Raw genomic sequence first — 10,748 nt, forward strand, 5'->3', positions numbered from 1 at the left:
TTGGGGGGTTTCTAACAAACTACTAAATTAAACTAAACTAACTAGGACTAACTAGACACACGAACTAAGACTAAGATGTGATCAGATGATGGGAAACACACTACCTAGGTCTGAATGCTACACTTGAATGACACGCTCTAATGGTTTTGGAACTAATGTGGAAACCGGGATCTTAAGATGCTAAACTTAAAGGATAACCGAACAGGACCCTCGACCCCTCTCGAGAAGACACCTACTGTCGATCTACAGTCGATGCCGGCCTAGAAGTTATCGTGCCGATCTACAACCACCGCCGCGTCGTTGAATCCATCACCGATGTAGTCAAGAAAGTTGGTCGGGCGGGAGGTGGGAGATAATGTAACGTGGTGATGGATGAAAGAGATGAGGATGAAGAAATGAGTAGTTGTGGAGACGTGAGTGGAGGCATAGTAGGTTGAGTAGGTTGTACGCCCAAGTACAACATTTGCACAAAACAAAGTTTATGCAAACAATGTTCAACTTTATAAGCAGAAAGTACAAGTCTTAATGCCTAAGAATGTTTAAAATTAATGGTATATAAATGTGATAACAAATAGCAAACATATTTTAAAGAAGAATATTTTCACAAATGGTTTGTTCTTAATTTACGAAATGACTTTTTTTAGTTTAATGTGATAACAAATAGCAACATATTATTCCTAAGGGGAGGTGGGGTTGATCAAATCATCCATCCACCCTTAGACTAAAAGAATTATATTCTCCTTGTTAGGTGTATGTTCTCCATCAATGTGTTATACCCCCATTGTTTTGACATCAACTTCATGTTCGTGGTTCTATTCTGGTTGTAAACCAAGTAGTTTGGTCCGTTTGAAATAATTGGGAACATTGTTAAATTAGGTTAGACTCATATCTATATCTATATCTATATCTATATCTATATCTATATGTTAGAGAAGAAGATGTTGGAGAAAGGGCGTACACATTGGCGTAGAAATTCTTTCAGCGGGTTCTTATCCATCACTTCTGAAAGCTATGTGACACATATACCATCCTTTCGACTGACATTGTGCTTTTCTAGAGGGGCAAACCCGTCAAAATGAAGCGTATAAGTAACTTCCAAATTCAAATTTAAAAGTGTCTGATGTTATAGTTATAGCACTTACAAATTACAATGGAAGTTCTCTATAAACACCCACAAACAATGCCACATCACCAATTTGTTTATCCTCTTTTATCTTTACTCTTTTCTCTCTTCCGACCACTCAAACTCTTTTATCTTTACCCTTTCTCTCTTCCCACCACTCGAATAAAGCTATGGGGTGTTGTTCACTAGTGAATACTCATCATCATCCCCCACCTCAGCGTCATGTTAACATCCCCTCCTATCATCTCTCTCCACCACTATCCAGGGGTGCGATCACCATCTTCTCCACTATCAATTCAAATCAAATAAATATATTATTGGGACGAAGCCAACTCAGCTCCACGAAATCACACCCCACGGCCTAAATATATTTGTAGGCATCCGTAAAACAGATGAGCTCCTCTTTCCTCTTTCCTCTCTCTATCTCCCCTCCACATAGGCTCCACACCTCCACATACACAAACATATTCATTGGAGGTGCTCTTAAGACCTTTGATAATATATAAGAGATTAAACTTGTCATTTGTCTAGATTGTGGGACTTAAATGAATTGGCCGGCCCTAGGACGCATTTTAGGGACTTAATAAATTGACCGCCCAAGGCCCAAACTTTTCAAATATATAAGTTAGTGAGTTTATATTCTAAGGACACGTTTTTTCTACTCGCCAAAGGAACTCAAATTACCCTAATGATGTACCCATATCTACCCCATAAACCTCAAGGGCAATATATCTGGAAAACCTATAAAATTAGATCCAAAAAAGGTTACAATCTGTCATATCCATCTTTCTTTCTTTTTACCTCTAATAAAAATCTAGGACCAGATAACACTCCACTAGAGATAAATCCTAGTTTTTAACTTGATGGAAAGGCAAGTATTTAAGAACTTTTCACTTGAAAGTTTTAAATACTGCCTTGAGGTGACACCTTCCGATTCATTACCTAAGAAGGTCGTGTAACTGACGTCATGTGACATCGACAGGGGCGGATATACAGTAGAAGAAGGGGTAGCGTTCGTTGCCCCTTGACGCTTCAACGGTAGTGTAAATTTTGGAAAAAAATGACGTTTTTTCGTTTTCGTTACCTTTTTTTGAAACGTTGCCCCTATAAGAATTTTCTAGATCCGCCACTAGACATCGAGTATGAATCTACAAGGTGACACCTTCTGGTATCATATGGCAACACAACCAAACTAACTAAAAACAACACTGATAAAAAGAACCCATGTAATAGTATATAATTATGCCTTCATTGTATATTATAAAAGGAAAAAGTGCAAATTCTCTAAACATTTCTCAGAAAGAAAATAAAAGGTAAAAATAAAAGGGAAACTGTAAACTCATCTTAAGTCTAAAAAGTTACCCTTTTTAACTCCCATTATCACACAACACCATTACTTTGATGAAAGAAGAACAAACAGACTATACAACTATTTTAAACATAGTCGATATACGGCCATCCCTCCACGTTTTGCTTACCGAACATCAAACAGGAATGACGTCGAGCTTTGATGAGTCATCACATCTCAACACGATTCCCTCCAGGTTCACAGGAAGGAGGCATCGGGTCCATTGGCATCCAACCGGCACTGGGTCTGATGGTGGAACAATCATCAACACGTTGTTGTGTCGTTGCACGATTCCCATCACACTCACCGTACTACCTTCTTTAATATACCTGGATATTATTCCATTTTTAAGACCATTGTATAAGTAATTAAAAAGATCATAAGGTAAAGTTTAAATTATATACCCTTCTTTGAGGCGCATGACACGATCATCCCTAGAGATATTTCTGTCACTCAACCATGTGAGGAATTGTGGAGATGATTCTATGTTTGACTGGTCAACTTCTAGAACAACAGATTCCTCAACATACGGTGTCACACGGTTCCCATAACCAGTCTTAACTAACGCCCTTAAGCCAGACTGGAAGTCGGATATATAGAAATCCACTACGTGCCTCTGCAGATAATTATGCAAAAACTTTCTTACTAATATGTTAAAAGGAGAAGGAGCCGTTAGGAACCACCCTTTATTGCGAGAACCAATGTGAACACAACCAAAAATACCTAAAAAAATCTAAAAAAACACATAAATTTTTTTATATATATTTTTTTATTAAAATCGCTACTTTACGTTGATAAAAAAAATTTAACTTTTTTTATATAAAAAAAAAAATTTGGATACTAAAAGTAGCGATTAGAATAAAAAAAATTGTGTGTTTTTTAGAGTTTTTTATGTTTTTTTGGGGTTTAGTTTTTAGCATTTAGCTTGTGGGGGGGGGGGGGGGGGGGGGTGTTAGGTTTTCGGTGTAGTGGGTTTATTTTTTTGTGTTCACATTGGTTCTCGCAATAAAGGTGGTTCTCGCATGAACCCTACCCTATGTTAAAAAAACATACATCTTGAGTGTTGACCTTTTAAAAATGTATCCAAAATTCTTGGAAAAATAATTAATAAAGACTTTGTAACTAATTTAGGACCTGCATTTTCAATTTTCTATCATTTCCTGTAAAGTTTGATGTGATCATCATTTCTTTATAAAAAAGTTTAGAATCTTCATTATCAATTAATCATGATCAATGAAACAATCTTTATGATACTATAAGGTCAATTTATATATTTTCTTTTTGGAATGTAGCGACTGATATTTAATAATTAATACATAGGAGAATATTTGCTTTATGCAAAAGCTAGATTACACATGTAAATCTAAATAAAATACGGACTTGTGTCCAACAAACCTAACAAGTAGTATAATTGATTGACAACTAATGGTTTAAATTGCAATCAAATATTAATATTTTGAAATTTAAATATTAATTAATTTTCTAACCTCCATGGATCGCAGGCCCCAAGAAAAACGTCGGTGTGTGGGATTTGCAGGTTTCGAACCCCATCCACGATATTCGTATAAACTTGTGGACGTATAAACACATCTGGGAACCCTCTGGAATGATGATTCTAGAGGAACGTTTCCGCAAGTAACCACCTTCAAGAAATCAAGATTTTCTTGATCAGTAAAAGCATCTTATGTAAAAATATGGAACATTCGTTCAAGATCATATATTAAATTACTATATTTGTGAGATGCGTCTTATCAATATTTAAGGAAACATTTCACTGCAATGATTTGTTTAATAATGACACGCTTTAGAAGGAAAAGCATAGATCGCTTTAGAAGAAAAACAGCTAAATGGAAAGAATCCCGTTCCATCAGGTATAAGTTTCAAACCTATCTACCTCCTGGCTACGCTTATCTTCTCCACAGTCCAAACACTATCATGATTAACAATAGATCGCTTCGCCTCTCAAAGTTCATCAGATGGTTTTCTTTCGGGCACTCGATTGATGTTTATCCTCAACCTGACTTTCTCCCTAAAATCTGAGTCTAAAACTCAACAATCTTTGACGTTTTGTCATCAGATCTCCCACGCTATTTATGCCATAGATGCAGAAGAATCTCTACATCAAATCCAGTGAACTCGCCCTCTACCGACAATGAAAATCAATTAATCATTATCTTTTCTACGTACTACTTAATATTTTTTTAAAAAAACCAGACATGTTTCCTCTACTGTTGGGCAAAATAGTCTGTTTCATTCATTGGCGAAATGAAGAAAAAGAGGACCCTCTGGAATTAAGATGACAGTTAAAAATGGAATGGTCCGTTCCTATTTCATTTCCAGCCGAAATGCTGTAAGTTCTAAAAAAGGATTTTCCAAAACTTTTCTTTACACCCGCAGCATATTAATTTTTTTTTCTAGAAAAATAATCAATGGATATCATCCATAAATAGAGGGCGATATCTATCTGATAAGAACATATAACTTCTCGCACGTGATGAAATCCGAAAGATTCAACCATTCCCACCTCAAACCTAATTTTGTCAATAGCCTTAAAGCCATCAACGTTGCATGCTTCGAAAAGAAATAATGAAGACCCTAATAACTAAACTATATTATAAAGGCGTAAGCTATTTGTATCCCATAAATATACAAATCACATGACTAAGTATAAGTAAAAGGTAAGATATTTATATAGAGTAAAAGTAAAATCAACATACCCCAGACACCTTGACAAACTGTCCATTTTTTGCGGTTCTAAGTTCAGCATCAGGATACCCATCAATAAAATCAATCATAGATTTTCTTCCCCAACATCCACTCAAACCAAAAGCCAAGCTGCCACATCAGCAAAGAAATTACAGTAACAGCAAAGACGATAAAACCGCTAAAAGCTATAAAAAATTGCAGCAAAAAAACCACCTCGAATCTTCACGGCGAAGGTAAGTAACCGCTTGATTTTTAACCATGGTGGTTCGCGATTTACCCGTCCCTGCACCATCTGCTGCACCAGACCCCTTTCGGGGCGCACCAGCTGAGTTCAGGGGCCCAGATGTGATGAGCCCTGTGGTTGGGAGAACCGGTGGGATGGGTCCAGAGTTGTGTCTAGAAGTCGGCATCCCTCCACCCTGCGGTCCGGAAGATTTCCTAATAGGCTCACCATGTTTATTTAAAGGACCAGAACTAGCTTTCTTCATTGACGATGAACCAGAACCAGCCCCGGATGAACCCATTCGGTTACCCGAATTCGACGATGTTTGGTTGGAATGAGATGAGTTTCCACCACCAAACGACCCAGTTCTTAACGGGGCGTTAGATATAGGTCCAGACTTTCTTGGTCGGGAACTAGCGTTTTCTACGTCAAACATTTTTCCAAGTTCGCCAGATTTTTTAATGTCGCCGCCAGTGTAAGGAACTGCCGTGGATGACATGGTTGGAGTCCTTTCTTTTGGCTGTTCGGGCCGCCCCGATACATACAAACCATTATTCAACTGATGAGATGGAAACCGCGAACTCATTTTCGAGTACACCGAATATGGAACCTTGTGTATGTAAACAGTTTAATTCTTTAGTAATGTTCAGCCTATAGCAACCAGATTGTGTGCATAATCAAAACCTACACAAGAAACATAAACATCATAAGTCTTGTAAAAGTACTTCAAGAAAATTAAAAGTAAATTCCAGTTTTAAATTCCCATTTATCACAAAACTCATGGGATTTAATCATTCAAGAACTCAAGAATTGGATTCATATATAAAAAAAAATAAAAAAAAAATAAATCAATGATTAAACAGAGATTAGGCATGATATGTCAAGAAAAATAAGCTAATCAACACATCTGAAACACACAAAAAAAAAAAAAAAAAAAAAAAAAAATTCTCTCACTATTTAGTTAAAACAACTTTTTAACAACAAAATTCAACTTAATGTCAGGATCCAATTAGCATCAAATACAAACACAGCAAAATCAGAATGACTTTAGGGTTAAAGACAATTGATTCACAAACATAAATGCTACATCTAACATGTTAAAGATCCAAATCAAAAACATTGACCCTAAAAGATCGGACTTGCTGCATAAAAAAAAAAAAAAAAAAAAAAACCCATTTCAATCAAGCAAAAAATACAACGAATTAAACATAAAAATCAAAACTTTTATTGAATTCTAGAATGTACCTACATTCTTGAGTGAGATCAGAAGCCCTAATTAGCGAGTTCAAAAGGGGAGAAATTATAGGGGTTTTTTGGGAGTGAAAAAAATTAGTATTTTGTGCATACCTCAAGTGTAAACATGCTGATCATGAGAGAGAGTAGAGCGAGAAAGAGAGTTTTAAATGGGGATTTGTTTGTTTGCAAAACCGATTTGTAAGTAACCCTTGCCAAAACTGCACTCCATTTTTCTTTCTCTATGGTGGACTAAATGTTGCTACCCTCTTGCATTTGTTTTTCTTTTGGGTGCCTCTATCTTTGGATATTGACAATAGTGATCCTTTGTTTTCACTAGACTTTTATGTTTTTTAGGATGAGTTTCTGGTTTTGGTTCGAATAAAACTCTTGATTGCGAGGAAGGATGGTGGGTTACCTTTTTTTGTTATGGAAATGATTGTAGGGTTTTGAATGCTCGGTGTGGTTGGTTTTATATGTAACTGATGACATGACGGTGATTCTGTTATTAATAAAGATTCAATTACGTATGGTTATGTGTTAAGATGATGGGGCGATCGGTTTATCATGATTAAGCATGATGGTGTTACATTCCGTTTTTTGTTGAAATATGTTCAGTTCAGTTGGTTTTATACGTAAGTAATGATCGCCTACTAAATGTGCTATCAATTAATACCCGATTACATTTGATTTTGTATCAAGATGGAAGGTTTGACTAAAAAGGCATGCATGCACGCATATACACTCAAAAGAATGTAGACAATATGACTTATTTGACTAGTGGAGGTATCGCTCGAACTCGATGTCTGTAGTGCCTGTGAAGCATAACACAAATGATTACGTGTTTAAGTTATGGTTTATTTAAGGGAAAATCACCAAATTAACCATTAACCAGCCCTCTTTTCCAAATTATCCATATGAAGTCTCTTTGGGAGAGGCCTCACTGAAAACCAAGCAGTTAAGGCCCTCTCGTATACACTCGTATGATTACATTTGATTTTGTATTAAGATGAAAGCTTTGACTAAAAGGCATGCATACATGCACGCATATACACTCAAAAGAATGTACACAATATGACTTATTTGACTAGTGGAGGTATCGTTCGAACTCGATGTCTCCGGTACTTGTGAAGAATAACACAAATGATTACGTGTTTAAATTATGGTTTATTAAGGGAAAATCACCAAATTAGCCATTAACCAACCCTCTTTTCCAAATTATCCATCTGAAGCCTCTCTAGGAGAGGCCTCACTGAAAATTAAGCAGTTGAGGTCTCTCATGTATAACGTTAAGAGGCTTTAATAATCAAGCAATTAAAAAACGACATGTGTCAATTTTGGTTTGAAGAGGCTAAGAGACTCCATAGTGCCGCATACTCACTTTTGCTTGAACCGCTCCCACCGGTTCAAGATGGCTCAGACGTCTGGCTCGATGTTTCAGGCATCATAAGTTGCAGACGGTTCAAACAGCTCAATTGTTTATCATGTAGACGTCTTAATTAAAAATAAAAAACGAAAAACAAAAAAAGTTAAATAATGTTGAAACGTCCAACGGTTTAATAAAATGACTAAAGCGGCTCATTCAGACGTCTCAATAAGTCTTTAAGCCAAAAAAAAGCTGAGTCGTTTAAGGCATTTTACTTTGAGTCGTCTTGAGCTGAAGGAAGCAGCTCAAGCCAGGCACTTCCCCTGACTTTGCGACACTATGGAGTTTCTCGGCCGCTTCAAACCAAAATTGGCACGTGTCGTTTATTAATTGGATGATTACTGAAGCCTCTCAACATTATGTATGAGAGGCCTCAACAGCTTAGTTTTTAGTAAGGCCTCTCCCAAAGAGGCTTCATACGTCTAATTTGAAAAAGTGGATCGGTCAATGGCTAGAATTAGGGCTGTAAACGAACCGAACACACGAACAAGGCCATGTTCGTGTTCGTTCATTAAGGAAATTAACATGTTCGCGAACTGTTCATGAACGCATACCGAACATAAGTTTATGTCCGTGTTCGTTCGTTAAGGAAATTCAGTTGTTCACGAACAGTTCGTGAACACTGGTCTCGTACACAAACGAACACAAGCAAATAAAAACGAACTCAAACGAACATTTAACTTGAAAATAAAAAAAAATAAAAACATTGTTATCCTTAAACATTGGATATAACTAGATAAATACAACCATCAAATAATAAATCAAAACACAAGAAGTCTACTACATCACCAAACGCTAATTCAAGTTTAACTAACTTACACATAATTATCCCCAAAAATGTTTTAAAATGTCCAAATTTTAGCTAACAAAGAAACAAACAGGGTTTCAAGTTTTCAATATGTTTAGATAAATGGTTTATTATTTACTATTTTTTTGATATAATCAAACGAACACGAACGAACGTAACCGAAAATATTACCGAACATTCACGAACGTAATCGAACGAACGAGACCTGTGTTCGTGTTCGTTCGCTAAGCTAATCGAACGAAATTTTTTGTTCGTGTTCGTTCGTTAAGCTAATCGAACGAACATAAACGAACTTCCCGCCGAACGGTTCACGAACGGTTCGCTGAACGTTCGGTTCGTTTACAACTCTAGCTAGAATGGTTATTTTCCCTTTATTTAATAGCTTATGTTAGTAACCACGTAAAAGCACATAATACACACATTAATTAAGAAAATAACATAACTTGTCTATACTCTATACACATTTCAATGACCGTAAAAGTACTCACATGAAAAGCACAATAGGCTCTCACTCCCTGAAATGGATTATTTGTGTTAAAGAAAATGATTTAGAAATTCAAATGAATGCTAACGACACAAAAATGAGATGAGAAAGATCTAGGCATGTTTAGTTCTGCGATAAACATGATAAGAGTTAAGATAGCTGAAGATAGCTAATTTGAGGCTAACTCATTTGACAGAGGCTCTTGCTTTTTTCATGGGATGTTTTGAATTCAATCTCAAACAAGGTGTAAATTATGGTTTATTTGGTGCAATTTAGAAGTACGTAAGATTTGTCATTGTCAATGATATTTAGATCAAGTGGTGGAAGACTTGCATTTCTATTGAGAGATGCATTGGTGGGCAATGATAGGAGACTCAAGGAAACCTGGGTTCGATCCTTGAGCTAAACGGGTTTTACCGATAATTTCACCGTCGTGTCTACGGGCGGGTGAGTTACCGAGTTTTCCCCAGAATTGGTGGTGGACTCGGGTTACTCTCGGAGTACTCCATTTGGTCCAGTGAGTACCCCGAGAGTGCTCGAGATTGATTTTGTTGACCGTACAAAGAAAATGTAAGATTTTTTATTAAAAAAACTGAAGATAAGTTGGCTTAAGAGTAAAGCTATTAAAGCAAATATTTAATGTCTCATATTTATTTGGTTATGTACATGTCTATGTGAAGTACTTTTTTTTTCTCTACAAAACTGTTTTTGGATTCTTTACATTAAAACAAAAATTAATTTTACATAAAATGGTAAAATATTAACAGTTAATCTTATTTAATCAACAAAATCTCTTTTTTTTTAAAGTCATTTTAATCTATAAATGGCTGGAGCCGGCTATAAATACAGTGAGAGACCTTTGAGGATTAGAGGAGTCAGGAGAGCATAGATAGAAGAAAAGTTTACAAGTGACTAATGGGTCAAAATACTTTTATCACCAAGAACTAGATAAGTAAATCAAAAACTATGAAAAATAATTTGTGAAAAAGTTTTCATTACCAACTTCAAAGTTAAAAGAGATATTATTATCAAAACTATGAAAAATAATTTGTGAAAAAGTTTTCATTACCAACTTCAAAGTTACGTATATGGTTGTTTAGTGACAAATGACATGAAAGTTATATAAAAAAACAATTTAATGATTAGATCGCACATTAAACACTATAAAGAAGCAATTTAATTATGCATATATGAGTTTTTTTTTTTGAAAGGAGAACTTCATTAAAAACAAGCGAGCGCCCGAAGACCGGGCGAACGCACTCAACTACACTACATAATTACAAACTTACACCAATCTGACCAAGAACACTCCCTATGTTTAGATCTATACTTAAACCACAAATACCCAAGAGATCTAATGTCGCTAAAAACATCCTCCACATTCGGTGGTTTTCCGG

General features: G+C 35.9%; 1 protein-coding gene across 3 annotated transcripts; it reads right to left on the reverse strand.

Moving 5' to 3' along the window:
• Nucleotides 1-2,353: 2,353 nt before the first annotated feature.
• Nucleotides 2,354-6,937, reverse strand: LOC110940534 (uncharacterized membrane protein At1g16860). Of its 3 annotated transcripts, none has more exons than XM_022182072.2 (6): nucleotides 6,748-6,937; nucleotides 5,391-6,084; nucleotides 5,189-5,306; nucleotides 3,959-4,114; nucleotides 2,876-3,087; nucleotides 2,354-2,800 (listed from the first exon to the last, which is right to left on the reverse strand). In XM_022182072.2, exons 2-6 carry the CDS (start codon nucleotides 5,984-5,986, stop codon nucleotides 2,608-2,610), a joined length of 1,275 nt encoding a protein of 424 aa, XP_022037764.1. In that variant the 5' UTR covers nucleotides 5,987-6,084; nucleotides 6,748-6,937; the 3' UTR covers nucleotides 2,354-2,607. The 3 variants fall into 3 exon arrangements, with proteins under 3 accessions (XP_022037764.1, XP_035846148.1, XP_035846147.1); XM_035990255.1 differs by having other exon boundaries at nucleotides 6,650-6,882; XM_035990254.1 differs by having other exon boundaries at nucleotides 6,646-6,882.
• Between the last annotated feature and the right edge of the window lie 3,811 nt (nucleotides 6,938-10,748).

The sequence above is a fragment of the Helianthus annuus genome, chromosome 5 (genome assembly GCF_002127325.2).
Source record: "Helianthus annuus cultivar XRQ/B chromosome 5, HanXRQr2.0-SUNRISE, whole genome shotgun sequence".
NCBI classification, from domain to species: domain Eukaryota; kingdom Viridiplantae; phylum Streptophyta; class Magnoliopsida; order Asterales; family Asteraceae; genus Helianthus; species Helianthus annuus.